The sequence below is a fragment of the Mirounga leonina genome, unplaced genomic scaffold (genome assembly GCF_011800145.1).
Source record: "Mirounga leonina isolate KUSES-001 unplaced genomic scaffold, KU_Mleo_1.0 Mir_173, whole genome shotgun sequence".
Lineage (NCBI taxonomy): Eukaryota > Metazoa > Chordata > Mammalia > Carnivora > Phocidae > Mirounga > Mirounga leonina.
The window spans coordinates 33606532-33623233 of NW_023270447.1; the positions used below are offsets into that span (position 1 = coordinate 33606532).

Sequence of the window (16702 nt, forward strand, 5' to 3'; positions counted from 1 at the left end):
AGTCCTCTGCAGAGTTTCCTCTTGGCTGAAGTGGGGAGTGTTTGGACCTTGACCAGAGTGTGGTGAGTTTTAACTAGGTGTGTTCTCTTCTTCTTGTTAAAAGAGACCTGATGCTATTTTCACTAGAGCTGAAGCTTTGCAGAACTATGGTTAGTAGATGTGGTGTGTGCGGTGGTGGGGGGAAGGAAAGGGGGGTGGGTTGTGCTGGTCTTCTGGAGGATGGGCCCATTGCTCTGGTTTTCAGGCACACCTGTCCAAGAAATGCAGCACCATAGAGCACAAGGGGGTGGGGTTTGCTGTAAAGGAGTTTAGGCTACCAGTGTTGGCACCATGTTGCTTACTGAAATTAGTTTATGCTGAAGAGCGGGGTGAGGGAAATGGGGCCAGCCAGCTTCTTAATCCCCGTGGAGGGGCGGTTATACCTGCTCTCCAGGTAGCCTTCCCAGAAGAGCAGACAGTCTCCCCTCTTGCATCCCAGATGTCCCTCAGATTGCTGCCTTCCCCCTGTCTGTGTCCTGGCTGCCTGCCCGCCCAGCATCACAGCGCACTTTGGGCTCCATCCCAGCCAGGCCAGCTGAGTTTTAAAACTCCAAACTTTAGGGACCTGGCTTGGTGGGGACCTGTGCTGGTCCTCTGGGGAAGAGTCTTGTTACTCTGGGACTGATGCAGGTTTGTCCCAGAAGGGCAGTCCCACCAAAGTGCATGGGCATGGAGTTTGGAGTAAAGCACAGCAAAGAGCCAGTGTCCAGGTCAGCAGGTATCTCTGTGCATATGCTGAGGTGCAGGCAAGGGAAATGGCACCTGCTGGCTCCTTTGTCCCCGGAGGAGCAATGCCACCTCCCTCAGATGCACTCCAAGAAGGGGTGCTCTCTCTCCCAGTGTGTCCCAGGGGATGCTCAGATTGCACAGTCTGCCCCCAGGCTATCTGCCCTCCTTCTCCACAGGAGCACTGACAGTGCCGTCAGGGCTCCACACTGACTATGCCACAGACCTCTAAAACTCCAGTCTTTGAGACCTGCTCTTTGTAAAAACTCATGAAAATCAGCCCCTCTTGTTCCCATCAATGGCTTTGGGAAAGTGTTCTCCTTGTGTGATTCCCTGTGCACTCCTCTCTCTCTCTCTCTCTTGCATCTCTCTGTGACAGGACTCCCTCCCCTCCACAGCATCCACATTCCCTTTCTTCCCCCAAACCACGTCTCTGTACCTCCTACCTTCCATATTGTGGCCTCTTCTCTCCCTGTTGTTGTGCAGTTTGTTCTGTCAGTGCTCAATAGATTTCTTGTGTATACAGAATGATTTGATATTTATCTAGCTGTGTTTGAGGAAGAGGCAAGCCTAGGTTCTTCCTGCTATTCCACTATCTTAGCTCCTCCCCCAAGGTAGATATTTTTAGATCAAACGTTTAGTATCCACTTTTTTCTTAATTCCAAGGTAAGTATCAAAAGAAAAAGAAAAATGCATAAATATAACAACCGAGTAGATATTTGAAAGTGAATTTATGCTTGACTTAATAGATAAGGCAGACTATATGTTTGTAAAATTTATATTTTTGCTTTTTTAAAATAAAAAAGATAAAAAAGAAAATATAGCCTATATGACATACAAAAATTATAAAATAGTGTCAAAACTATATTTGTAAAAATTTCTATATATTTACATTTATGAATGTGATGTAATTATAAGTAAATATAAATAATTATAAATTTATTATAAGTGTAAATACAAAATCAAGATGGCTATTCGCAAGACAAGTCCCCAAATTAAGGTAATACAGAGAAAGTAAAATGAAAAGCTAAGCAAATATATATTAAGTAGAATAAAGCAAAAGACTTAACATTAGTCTTAATGTAGAATTTATCACAGAAAACGTTAAATGGCATAAACAGGAACTTTTCAATTGATGGAAAAAATAATAGCTACAATAAAGAAAGTTTTTGAACATTAATATACAAAATGGTATTATACAAAAACATATGAATATTTTTGGAAATTTAAGACTAAACAGAAAATACAGTACAGGGAGAACATATTTATCTCAATAAACTATTTTGTTAAAAAATAAGCATATAACAAACTGAGGGTTCTACAGGGGAGGGGTGTAGGGGGATGGGTTAGCCTGGTGATGGGTATTAAAGAGGGCATGTATTGAATGGAGCACAGGGTGTTATATGCAAACAATGAATCATGGAACACTACATCAAAAACTAATGATGTAATGTATGGTGATTAACATAACATAATAAAAAATAAAAATAAATAAAAATAAGCATATAGGCTTCCACTTCTAGCAAGATAGAGTACATGTGTTTCTCTTGCAAAGTATAATTCAATTCCTTGGACATTATATGTGTTATATAGTTATTATTTATGATATAATGCATTACATAATACTATAGGCATACCTTGGAGATATTGCAGTTTTCATGTCAGACCAATGCAATAAAGCAAATACACTAAAGCAAGTCAAATTTCTTTTGTTTTCCAGTGCATATAGAAGTTTATACTGTAATCTGTTAAATGTGTAATAATACTGTACTATTATGCATAAAAAAGTATATGAAACCTTAATGAAATACATTACTGCTAAAAAATGCTAACCATCATCTGAGTTTACAGTGAGTTGTAATCATTGATCACAGATCACCATAACAAATATAATAATGAAAAAGTTTGAAATCTGGTGAGAATTACCAAAATGTGGTGTGGGAAAAATGACGCCAATACACTTGCTTATTGCAAGGTTACCACAATCTTAAATTTGTTAAAAAAAAAAAATGCAGTATTTGTAAAGTGCAATAAAACAAAGTATAATAAAACAAGGTATGCCTGTATATATTATATCTTACGTAAATTCCTTGGACATTATATATGAAACAAACATTAAAAGACTGGTGAAGAGCAGAGGCTGACTGGCTAGGACAATTAGAATCTGAGCAATGACACAGTGGTGAATGAATTCCCTGTTTTGCTGTTTTTGTTTGTTTTTTACATATATCCTAAAATTAAAGCTAAAGAAGTTAGTAACCTAAAAGCCAAAGGATGCAACCAAACAAACAAAATACCAAAACGCCTACTCTCTCCAGCTAAACAACCAAGAAAGATTCAGGCTATTAAGACGTTAACTTTCAGATAATAACCACTCTACTCCAGTCGAAACCATAGAAAACATTTGGTTCCACTTCCACCCATGCCAGCAGAGGCTGAGTGGAGAGCCTAGACTTTCCATCCTCATGAAGCTTTAATGAGGCAACCCAATACCCATTGGGATGGTGTCACAGGAAGCCTAACATCAGGACTTTCACTATTTCAGAAGGCCACCCTCATAGCCATGTCAATGAAGACCACATGAAAGTGGAAACTCCCACTTCTACGCAGAACTAATGAGAAGCCCACCCCCAGTTGGAGATTAATAGAGGTTTGAATGGTGGTGAATCTGGACTTCTACCTCCCCCTGGGAGTAAGAAGATAGTGACCTCCATTTCCCCTGCTGGAGCAATATCAGAGAAAGCCAGCTAAAGCAAGGTTTAAATGAGATTAAAAGTTTTAGAACATAATACAAAAATGTCTATGTTTCAATCAGTAGTCACTCAACATACAAAGAAGTAGGAAGATCTTAAACTGAATGAAAAGAGACAGTCAATAGATGCTAATCCTGAGATGCTTGCATTGTTTAAAATTTTCTGATAAATTTTTTAAGCAGCTATCATTAAAATGCTTCAATGATCAATTATAAAAATACTTGAAACAGACAAATAGAAAGCTTCAACAATGTAATAGATAAAAAGAAACATGGTAATTTGAGAAATCAAAAATACAATAACCAAAATAAAAAAGCTCAGTGGATGAACTTAACAGCAGAATAGAGGGAGAAGATTAAAGAGTGATGGAAAAGGGAAGATAGAATAATAGAAATCAATTAATGTGAACAACAGAGAAAATATGCTGAAAAATAAAAAGAACAGATATTCCAGGCAAATGGAAACAGATATTCCATGTAAATAGAAACCCAAAGAAAGCAGGGGTAGCTACACTTACACAGAATAAACTTTAAGTCAAAGTAATAAGAGACAAAGAAGGTTATTACAATGATAAAGGGGTCAGTCCAACAAGAGGATATGCCTTTGTAAATATGCATTCGGCATAGAAGCACTTAAATATATAAAGCAAATATTAACAGACCTAAACTAAACAGCTTCTGCACAGCAAAGGAAACTATCGACAAAATGAAAGGCAACTGACAAAATTGGAGAAAATATTGGCAAATAATATATCTGATAAATCATAACACTGATATTCTAAATATATGTATAAGAAATACTTAAGAAAATTCTTAAAAAGAGCTGTAAATAAAGGTAAGGCTTCTACACTTAATTTGAGTAAGTAAATTGGTGACATCTTTTGACTATGAGTGTGTGTGTATAAGAGAGTTCTAAAAAGAATGCACAAAAAACACTATAGATAAATATAAATGGAGTTCTCAAATTCTTTAGTAGGAAAGTAAGAATAAGAAAACAGATGAAAAGCAGAGAAAACAAACAGAAAACATAATATAAAATGGCAGACTTAAGTCCTATTTTATCAGTAATTACATTAAAATTTATTTTAAACTTAAATGGCCCAAATGTACCAATTGAAAGATATTGGCCAAGGGGATTAAAAATATACCTCAAGTGTATGTTGTCTACACGAAACTTCAAATACAATGATATAAGCATGTTGAAAATAAAAGGATGGACAAAGATTTATCATACCAAAACTAATCAAAGGAAAACAGGACTGATTGGCTATCTTAACATCAGATAAAGTAAACTTCAGAGTAAAGAAAATTTTCAGAGGCAGGGAGGGACATATAATAATAAAAGGTTCAAACCACTAAGAAGACATAGTAATCTTAAATGTGAATGCACCAAACAATAGAACTACAAAATATGTGAAGCAAAAATTGATAAAACTGAAATGAGAAATAGATAAATACATGATTATATTTGGAGACATCAAAATTCCTCTCAATAATTACAACTACTATATATTGAAAAAACTCTATAACCCTATCAACCAACAAAATCTAACTGACATTTATAGAACATTCCACCAGCAACAGCAGAATAGACATTCTTTTCAAATGTTCAATCATGTAGGTCATTTCCTGTTTCATAGGACAAACCTCAACAAATTTAAAATAATTTGAATTATATAGGGTGTGTTCTCTGACTACAGAAAAATAAGGGGAAAATCCCCATACACTTGAAAACTAAGCAATACACTTCTAATAAATCCATAGATCGAAGATGTAGTATCAAGTGAAAAAATTAATTAAAATAAAAATACAAGCTACCAAAATCTGTGGGACACAGCTAAAGCAATGCTGAGAGGGAAATTTTTAGTATTAAATGCATCAGAGGAAAATCCTCAAATCAACAGTCTGAGATTCCCCTCTCAAGAACCTAGAAAAACAAGAGCAAAATAAACCCAAATAAGCAGAAAGAAGGAAATTATAAAGATAGGAGCAGATGTCAGTGAAATGAAAAACAAAAAATGAGAAAATCAGTAAAACATAGATCTCATTCTTCGGAAAGATCAATAAAATCGACAAACCTCTAGCAAGACTGATGGAGAAGAAAAGAGAGAAGATGCAAATTACCAATGTCAGGAACAAAACAAGGGATATCACTACAGACCTTGTAGACATCAAAAGAAGAGAATACTACAAAAACACTACACATAAACTTAACAGTTTAGATGAATGGACCATTTCATGCAAAAACAACAACAACAAAACTCATCCAATATGAAATAGATAATTTTGAATAGTCCTTTATGAAGGAAATTGAGTTTATAACTTTAAGCTCAAAAAAAGAAATGTCCAGTCCCAGATAGTTGCATTAAAGAATTCTCCCAAACATACAAAAAATTTTGTTTCTTCTAGAAAATAAAAAGGAACACTTCACCATTTTATAAAGTTAATAGTACCTTGATACCAAAACCAAAGACAATACCAAAAAAGAGAACAGACCAGTAACCCTCATGAATATAAGCATAAAAATCTTTAACAAAATGTTAACAAATAGAATTCAGCAGTATATGAAAATAACAGTATACCATGAGCAAATGGTGCTTATTCCAGGGATACAAGGCTTTCTCAATATTTGAAAATCAATTAATGCCTTTTATCATATCAAAAGACTAAAGAAAAAATATATCAAATATCTATCACTTAATGGAGAAAAAGTATTTGGCCAAGTTCAACATCTATTCATGATCAAAACAAAACAAAACACCTCAGAAAAATAGGTATAGAGAACTTCCTCTTGTTTACAAAGAACATCAAATAAAACCTAACAGTTAACATTAGGCTTAATGGTGAAAGATTGAATATTTTCTCCCCAAGAGAGGGAATGAAGCAAGGGTGCCCACCATCTCTTCTCATGTCAACATAATTCTGGAAAGTCTAGCTAGTGCAGTAAGATGAAAAAAAGAAATAAAAGACATACAGATAAAAAAGAAGAAATAAACTATTTGCAGATGAAATGATGACCTATGTAGGTAATCCCAAAGAATCCACCAAAAAAATCTCTTAGAAGTAAAAAGTGAGCTTAGTAAGGCCACAGTATGTTAGGTAAACATGCAAAAATCAATCACATTTCTATATACTACCCATGGACACCAAAATTAATATACTATCATTTATAATCAATCAAAAAGATGAAATACTTAGGTATGTCCAACAATACTTGTATAGAACTTCTATGTTGAATACTATAAAATGCTGATAAAAAAAATCAAAGATCTAAATAATTGGAAAGACATAGCATATTCATGAATTAGAATATTCAGCATAGTATTTCAATTCTCCCCAAATTGATATACAGGGTTAATGCAATTCCTATCAAAATCTTGTAGAATTTTCTGTAGGTATAAACAAGAGCACTCTAAACTTTTTATGGAAAGGTAAAGGAATTCGAATGATTAAAACAACTTTGAAAAAACAGTAAAGTGATACGAATCCGTTTACCTGATTTTGATATTTATATGGCTACAGTAATCAAGACTATGTGGTATTGGTGAGGCATAGATCAATGGAACAAGTCAGAAAACCTAAAAATACGTTCACACAATATCTTCAATTGAATTTTGACAAAGGTTAAAGTAATGTGATGGAGAAAATATAACCTTTTCCATAAATGTTGCTGGAGTAATTGGGTATCCATACACCCTCACACACAAATGAGGCTCAACCTAAGTTTCACACCCCATACAAAAATTAACTCAAAATGGATCAGGGAGTTAAATGTACAACTTAAAACTGTAAAACTTTTAGAAAGAAAAAGATTTGGGGGCTGTAGGGGTAGGAAAAACATTCTTAGGCCTGACACCAAAAGCATAATCTTTAAAAGGAAAAAGATAAACTGAACTTCATCAAAATTAAAAATTTTTCTCTCTCTGTAAAAGACCCTGTCCAGTTAATGAAAAGAAAGTTACAGAGTTGGGAAAGTATTTGAAAATGAATATTTTTAAAATGATAACAGTTAATTTGAGTCATGGAAATTTGAGTAGGGTATTTTTATCTTGTATTTGCTTTTCTTCTTTCCTGAAATTTCTGTACTGTTCTATTAGTATGATTCTAAATTTTATTTTAAGTCATTTAATGGTACTTGACTCAGGTGAATTTTTTTAAACTTGAAAATAGACTGTAGAGTGTTCCCAAAATGTTTGCCGAGTAATCCTAAGGAATACTGATTTAAAATAATACAAAATCTTATTTTAGGGAGTTTCACATAGATTTCTACTGTTTCATCTGAATATTAAAGTGAGTATATCATTAATGTGCTTTCTGATGGAATAAAAAGGTAAAAACTGTGTGGGTTTGCTTTATTTGAAGTAAATACTTATAGGATTAGTACAATTTACATTTTTCAAATATGTTGGGAAGTATGTGCCAAATTAGGAAATTCTGATGGGAAAAATCACAAATGGAATAGAAAAAGATAGACCTATCAACCAGATACATGTATAGAAGAAATAAAAACATTATAATAGGATAAAAAACAAATTTAAGTATGAAGGTATTTAGAATATCAAAATAATTGGGGATCTTTTTTACATAATTATGTACATTTTGAATAGAATATAATTTCAGAATTTGTTTTCTAAACTACTCTTCTTGTTAGAACACAAAGTACTCTCTTCCATCTGATTCATATTATGAAAGTCCTTACTATTCTTTTGAAATGCTTCATTACGGTTTATACCAGGGTTAAAAATAGCCACATTTTCATCTCAGAGTTACAATAGCAAGCTGTAGAGTATAGATATTTCACTCTTGTACCATCTATTTTCTTGATTGTTGAAATTTTTTTATGTGTAAGCATATGTTGTTCTTTGCCACACTTTTACTGTAATACTTTAATTCCCTTTATTGGATTGAAAATATTAGACTAATTATCTTTCATAGTTAATTTATTGATTTCATAATTTTGCATTGTGTTAGTCTGGATAAATTGCTTAGTAAATTCCTTTAGACTAATTTTTTGTGCATCAAATAAGGTATATAGAAATGTTTTGTAAACTCTAAAACTATATATCATTTTAAGTATGACTATAAAACTGTTGGCAGATAACATTGTTTAGATGCTTGAAATGTGTGAGCCTCTATTCTAAGTGCTTTACAAATATTCGTTTACAACCCAATGAGGTAGTACCATTGTTATCTCTATTTTACAGATGATGAACAGGGGAGAGATAGGTTACTTACCCTAGATCAAATAGCTAGTAAGTGGTAGAACTAGGATTTAAACCCAGGCAGTTTTTCTCCAGAGTCATCACTCCTCTAGTGGAGGAAATGCATTACTTTCCCTTACAAATAGGATACATCCATTTGTTGTCAGATATCAAATGGTTTATGACATTTGTACAAGTTTGCAGTGATATCTTTATGGGCATTTTACAAGATAATTGTTTTAGGACATCAGAAAGCCTATTGTCTGGAGGTTACTTTTTCTCTGGCAAGGACACTAACCTTGCCCACAGCTGATGATTGTTCTGTTTCTCTCTTTAAAGAGAAGGGATTATTCATGCTTTGGCAGTAAGCGGGACTCATTGGTGTAAACTGCAATATGAACTTAATGGTTCTCTGCTGGTGACAACTATAGCATTTGACCAGGACCATTTTTTTTTTTTTTATGTTATGTTAATCACCATGCATTACATCATTAGTTTTTGATGTAGTGTTCCATGATTCATTATTTGCGTATAACACCCAGTGCTCCATGCAGAATGTGCCCTCTTTAATACTCATCACCAGATTATGGGTTAGCCTGACCAGGACCACTTTTAAGCCTAGTCATCTAAATTCCCTTTTGTATTCTTCCCTCACTTCTTATCTATGCACTCAACCTCCATGGTCCCAAGCTACTATAGGGGAGGAAAACCTCCTACTATCTTGAATTCTTGGCTGAGACCTTTGTAATAAAATGCAAATTAACAAGAGAAAAACAAACAGAAGTTTACTAACATTTATCTCTCTCATTTATACATGGGAGATAGCCAGGGGAAAAATGAGTAACTCCTTGAGTTAGCTTAGAATTCATGTTTAAGTAGCATTAATCGGGAAAAGGGAGGGAGGATGTAGACCTCTTATGAGAAAATAAATGATTTTTTAGAAAAGATAAATGGGTCCTTAGAAGAATGATGAGAGTTTGTGAGAAAGATCTGGATGCGGTACCCTCTCCTACTCTTATCTCCTAACCTCCTCTTTTGTGATAAAACTCTATCTCCCTTGTTGTTGAAACTCCTGGGGAGTGGATTTATGGCAGTTGAATGGCTTGTGAAGGATCTGGCTTTAGGTTAGATATGGGAAGTTTGGCATAAGCCTCTCCCTGACTTTGCTGTTTTTTAAGTGCCTACTATTCAAAATAATCCATATACCACTGGGGTACATTTTGGGGAGGCACGTCTTGAACTCTTACAATGATATTTTGGGATGGCGTATTTTGCTATCCTGAACACACACACACATACACCATGAGCCCAAGTGTGATGAACAAAGAAACATAAGGATTAAAGAAAATCACATCTATTCTGGAAACCAATAAAGGATAATATTTAAATAAAAAATTATTTCATACAAGTACTTTTAATCATAGTGAAGATTGTTTTTCGGATACAGTGAAGATGGGACTGAGTCAAAGGCAGAAACTAGCTCTGCCTAGCTTTATGCTATTATTCCTGATATGTATAAGCAAACAACATGAAGGAGAGGAGATTCTGCAGGTCCTTTTATTTGTCAAGGGTAATAGTGGAACAGTGGCAGATAGGACCATTGTTACAAGTCACAGAATAAATTTCATGGAAAGGCTTGTTAAAAAGCAAAATTCAACTGAATATATTCGAAGATCTAATTGGCTTTATTAAGTGACTCTTGAATCAGTTAGCATCCAATTTAGCAGGTAGACAGGAGCTCCAAGGAGGAGTTGTACAAAATGGAAAGTTTTTATAGGAAGTAGGGTAGGGCGAAGAAGTTATTAGCAAAAAGAAAGAAAGGATTGTTCCAGGCAAGTTCACCTTTCCATAGGTAGAAGAGCAGGCAGGGGATCTTATTAGGTAGTACCTCATCTTTCTCTGGAAGAGAAGGCCCATGTGACAGATTACCTCATTGGTGCTGACCAGAAAATTCCTGACTGGTTAAGTCTACATTTCTGGTGGAGGTTGAAGCTATAGGTTAGGTATTAAGCCCCAGTTCGGTGACTTGGCCTGGCATAAGTGATTATCTTGTGTCTGTGGTTTTCTTTTTAAACAAACCCTAGTACGGGCAGGGTAACAATGAATAAGCACACTGGTATGAGGCAGGACTCCTCTGTGATAGGGCAATCAGGAACTTCAGAAAGGACCTTAGTCTCAGCCACATAACTTAACCAGAGTAGTTGAAAACGTAATAGAAAACACAATATGAGAAGGCTGGCCATTGACAGAATGGCTTTAACAAATTGAGAATATATACATGAAAATGATGAGAAAAAAAAAAAAAAACATGGAGGTGAGTTCCAGGATATCTAGTATACATGAATAGGAATTTTAGTAGAGAAAATAAAGCAAATTAAGGAGAAATAATAACCAAAGGAATAATTTTTTTTCAAATGTCATGGATCTTAGTATGGAGCAAAATCCCTGTGAAAGAACTACATATGTTTTCTTTAAAAATCTTTGAAGTTCACCTTTCTGGTCATAGAAGGAAAAAACAAAGTATACTTCAGATGAGATTTTTTAATATAAATCATTAGGCAAATTGAGGTGTTGGCAACTGTACAGCATGTGAGGCAGAGTGAAAAGCATTTGCAAAGGCACAGAGGTAGTGCTAGAGCTTGGCATAATCAACTGACAAGTAATTTAGTGTTATAGTTTAGAATACATGGTTGGGCATGTCAAATGATGCTGGAGACAAAAATAGGATAATTATGGCAAAGGATATTATGTGTGATACTAGGGAGAAAAGGCTTTATCTTGTAAGATCTTGGGGAAATATTTAACAATTTAGCATGATCCAATTTTCATACTAGAAAAATCATCATATATTCTGTAATTTTGGAGTGGAGGGAAATTAAATATAAAGAAATTAGGGTTAGGCCCAGTTTATAACTGATTTGTAAGGTAGAGGGTATAGTTTATAGGGAACAGATTGAAGAGATATTTGTTTGATAGAAATCAGTGAATTTATTGGATGGTAAAGGGAAGAGGGAAAGGAATGTGAATTTATTACTTAGATGACAAGGTGAAGAATAGTGTTAGTGACTACATATGTAATACAGTATGGGATATGGATTGGGGATATTTTCAAATGGGTGAGATAATTCAATTTTTTTTAAGATTTTATTATTTATTTTGAGAGTGAGAGCAAGGTGAAGGGCAAAGGGAGAGGGAAAGAGAGAATCTCAAGCTGACTCCATGCTGAGTGCAGAGCCCAATGCGGGGCTGGATTTCAACACTGAGATCAGGACCTGAGCCAAAACCAAGAGTCAGAGGCTCAACAGACTGAGTCAACCAGGTGCCCCCCTCCTTTTTATAAGATTGATTTATTTATTTTAGAGAGAGCATGAAAGGGAGGGGCAGAGGGAGAGAAAGCCTTAAGCTGACTCTGCACTGAACATGGAGCTGGACTGCAGGGCTCAATCTCACAACCCTGAGATCATGACCTGAGCTGAAACCAAGAGTCAGATGCTTAACTGACTATGCCACCCAAGTGCTTCAATTATTTCAGTTTTTGACAGGTAAGTAGAGAAATAGAATTGGAATTTTATTTTATAGATTTGTAATTTAAGAGATAATTCCTAATAGGAGATAGAATTGTGTGGATTATCAGCATATATGAGATAGTAAGATGTAGCAAAGAAGGTGATCATTTGAGGAGAATTAGCAGAGATGAAAAAGAAAAAAGCCTAAATTATACCAATATTTAAATAGTTAAATATTTTGAAAAAGAAAAGGAACCAGCAAAACAGACTGAGAAATAAAAATTTAAAAGGTAGAAAAATTAGAAGTATGATGTTACTGCAGCCAAGTAAGAGTTGAATTATAAAAATAGGTTGACAATGCCAAATCAAACTTGGAGACCAAATATCACAATGTATAAGTTACCATTACTTAGTGATTTAATAGTCAACTAATAATTGAAAGCCAGTTACAGACCTGTAGTTTACTTAGTCCTAGAGATGTAGGATAAAGAAAGATTTGTTAAACTTAGTGAGTTTATGTTGCAAGTGGGAAAGATAGACCAGTAATTGTGTCATAGCATAAACTTGTCAAATAAAAGACAAATGAAGACTTAGGAGAGACTTTATTCAAAAGGATTATCACAAGGTAGGGAAAAGGGCCATTGCAATAGGGGGGATGCTCTAGTTGATCAGCAATCTTCAAACATCATTAAGGTTAGTCAGAAAAGGGTTTTTTTTTCCTTGGGAAGAGTAAATAAGACTGGAAAGAACTGGTGTGGGTAAGTAGGATGAAGCGGAGTGGCATGATCTGACCATAGATCAGGGAATGTTTTATCTTGGGAGTTGCCTATCTCAGGAGGGACCATTAAAGGAGTTATATGGTGGCTCAGGGCCAAAGTTCAGGGGCCTAGGGGAAGGAGAGGATCTTAACCAAAATTTGGTTAACAAGCATTTTGCTCCGATTGATCAGTGGGGACAAAGCAGTTTAATCATTAAAAGGCCAATGGGAATTTAGAGAGTCTGTGTCAGGTCCTTGTCATAGGTAAACTAGAGGGGCATCGATGGGTAATATCTAAGTAATATGGAGGAAGGGTGCTTCTTTGGAGTATACCATTTTCTGAAATGAAGGGGTGAGGAGATTTCTTAACCCTTCCTGTTTTCTAGGATCAAAGGTCTCAGGTAAAACTCAGGATTGTCAAGTATGACAAATGAGTGCTGCAAAGGATAATATTATAGGATATTGAACTCAAATTAATGTCAAGAAAGCCTTCTTGGAGGAAAGAGTTGAATCTCCAAAAGACTAAGATAATGAGATAAATAATTGAGAAAAGCAGTCAAGAAACTGGAATGGTATCTGTAAAAAGCATTGAGGTTTGATTATCAGGCAATTTTCAGGGGTATAAGTGGCTGGATATTGCCATTGTGGAAAGTAGCTTATGTAGGGCGAAGGGAGATGAGATTGAGGTAAAAAGGGACTAGATCAAGAATTTTATGTTCCAAGTCAAGAAATGTGTAATTGATCTTTGAGTGATGTGTCCATGAAGTATATGAAGTAGGGATGCCATATGATCAGATATGCATTTTGGAAAGTTCACTCTAGCAATAGTGCATATTATGATTCAAAGGAAGTGGGGGGAATGGGGATTATATCAGATATCAGGACATTTTTAGCAAGTTAAGAAAGTGATAAAGACATGCAATAAAGCGATGGCAGAGATTAGAAGAAAATGGAGAAGTCAGACAGATATTGGGATATTGAATATACAGGATCTAGCAACATTTGGGTATAAAGAAGTGTAGGACAAAAGAGCTTAGGATGGTTCCAGGACTTCTGAGTTAAGTAACTATGGGCACTAGTACCATTTACTAAGAGCATATGAGAAAACAGTTTAAGAAGGAAGATTCATGTTTGGGAAAGCTGAATTTAACTGGGTATCAGTTTGATCATATTGTTCTTTAGCTCAACAGAGAGAGTTCAGGCCTAAAGCTAGAAATCTGGGAATCATCAGCACATAGGTAAATATTGAAGCTATGAATTAGGTACAATCATCTGGAGAGTGTGTTCAAATTGAGAAGAGACAAATAGAATCCTTTCATTGTAACATTAGGCAGGGTATGAATAGGTATTTAAAAAGACCAGAAGGAAACAGGAGTTACAGGAAAACTAGGAGGAGTGGTTTATGGAAGCCAAGGGAAGTATTTGAAGGAGGAATATCCAATGTAAAATTATCAGACACTTTGGTAGGGGTGAAGTCCAGTAGATTGAGATATAGGAAAGGAGAAGGTAGGGACAGCAAATACGGAATTCTATCTCAATAATTTAGGCTCTTAATGAAAGTTAAATACAAAGGATGGAGGGTTGCGATAAGTGTGATTGTTTATATGGGTACATTTTAAAGCTGGTAAAGGCTACATTATATTAATGAGTAAAGGGATAGTGACAGTAGAAGTTAATAGTGAAACAGAGAGAGATGGGACTTAACAGCAATGGAGTGCCTTTCTTGGACAGGAAGGGAAATATTTCTTGTTTTAAGATTGAATAGAGGGGCACCTGGGTAGCTCAGTCGTTGGGTGTCTGCGTTCAGCTCGGGTCATGGTCCTAGGGTCCTGGGATCAAGCCCCGCATGGGGCTCCCTGCTGGGCAGGAAGCCTGCTTCTCCCTCTTCCACTCCCCCTGCTTGTGTTCCCTCTTTCGCTGTCTCTCTCTCTGTCAAATAGATAAAATCTTAAAAAAAAAAAAAAAAAAAAAAAGATTGAATAGAAGGCATTTCTACTCAGAATAGATAGGAATATAGTTAAATGGGAATATAGTTCAATTTAGGGATTGGAGGAGAGTTGTTTGATCGAGTTCAGACTTTATGACCCTGTTTGCTCTGTGAAGAGATGTTTGGGGAGTTCTAGGGAAAAGGCTTAAAGAGTATTGAGAACAGTACTGAACACTTGCAATAGCTCCTGTTGGAAATGGAAGCAAGCCAGGGCCAAGTAAAGCATTTGCTAATTAGCAATGAGTGTTTGTAAATATAAATCTAAAGTAGCACTAATTTGCAAGGCTTTGTGATTTTTTTTTTTTTTTCCTGGCAGTACATAGCTGATTGAGGGTATAGGCCGAAAAGGGACATGAAGTGATGGAGTTGGTAATTTTCAGGGTGGGTGCCTTACAAACAATATACATTTTAGGTTTTTAATGTATAATCCTTAATTCAAAACATAAGTAAAGTAGCTTTATTTCTTTTTTCTTTTTTTTTTTTTTTAGATTATTTATTTATTTATTTATTTGAGAGAGAGAGAATGAGAGACAGAGAGTATGAGAGGGAGGAGGGTCAGAGGGAGAAGCAGACTCGCTCCCGAGAAATCCTCCTGAGCAGGGAGCCCGATGCGGGACTCGATCCCGGGACTCCAGGATCATGACCTGAGCCGAAGGCAGTCGCTTAACCAACTGAGCCACCCAGGCGTCCCAAGTAGCTTTATTTCTAACCAGTCAAATGATCAGTGGGATGTAAGGAGTCTATGATCCCAAATCTAAAATTTTGCAGGAATAGATCTTAGAGATAATTTCTTTAAAGGCACTATAGAATATTTTTCTCCATGGGAATGAGCTGTATCCTAATAAAAGTGTCCAACATTGTAGTTAAGCTGCAACAAAATTTTGAACTACTGTAAATTATTCTGTGAATCCAACATATGTCAGTTTCCTATGGGAAACCACAGAATACTTTTAGAGTTTCATTGGGTACCTATTCATGCCACCACCTTTTAAAGATCAACATGATTATGGTCAAAGTTTTATATTTATGGTATCAGATTGGGAAAAGAATCTAGAATGAAGAAATTTATCATTATGGGTCTTGCATTTTGTGTAGAAAATTGAAATTATTTTGTGCTACTAATTCTTGATATTATGATCTAATGAAATAGATATGAAAATGTATTTATTATTTAACTATTATGCCTACAAGACACTTGTGAACATTTTAATAGTTTATATTATTAGACTAGCAATTTTAAAATGTTCCTTGGAAATACTTTCATGAAATATAAATATTAAATATATTTTCTTTATACAGGGATCAACCTATGATGATGAAATTAATAATATTAAGCATATTATTTCAAAAATTAATGAAATTCTGGCTCATAATTCACCAGTTTTGATAGTTCAGAGATGGATACGTGGTTTCTTAGTTCGGAAAAACATGAGGTATGTTTTCTTTTCTTTACTATTTGAATATTAAAAATAGATAAGAAAATTGGTGATAAGGCAAATTTCCAATAATATACATTTTTGTATTCTCTATCAAAATGGTATTTTATAGACTATTTAAACTAGTTTTAGGGAAAATACCACATACTCTATGGCAATATTATAATATTTAGCATAATTTAAATCAATGCTTTTATTTTTTATTTTAAATTCACCATATAAATAGCTAATCAATAAAGTTCTTATTAATCATTGTTTAATGCAGATAATTTTCTTTTATTAAACTTAAAAATATCAG

At 34.9% G+C, this 16702-nt stretch overlaps 1 protein-coding gene across 1 annotated transcript in view; it reads left to right on the forward strand.

Moving 5' to 3' along the window:
• The window catches only part of LRRIQ3 (leucine rich repeats and IQ motif containing 3), a 191969-nt gene that overhangs the window by 45096 nt on the left and 130171 nt on the right, over positions 1 to 16702 (forward strand). Inside the window, exon 4 of the mRNA XM_035018272.1 lies at positions 16268 to 16401. Within this exon, the coding sequence (XP_034874163.1) occupies positions 16268 to 16401 (134 nt within the window). The remainder of the gene's footprint in view (positions 1 to 16267; positions 16402 to 16702) is intronic.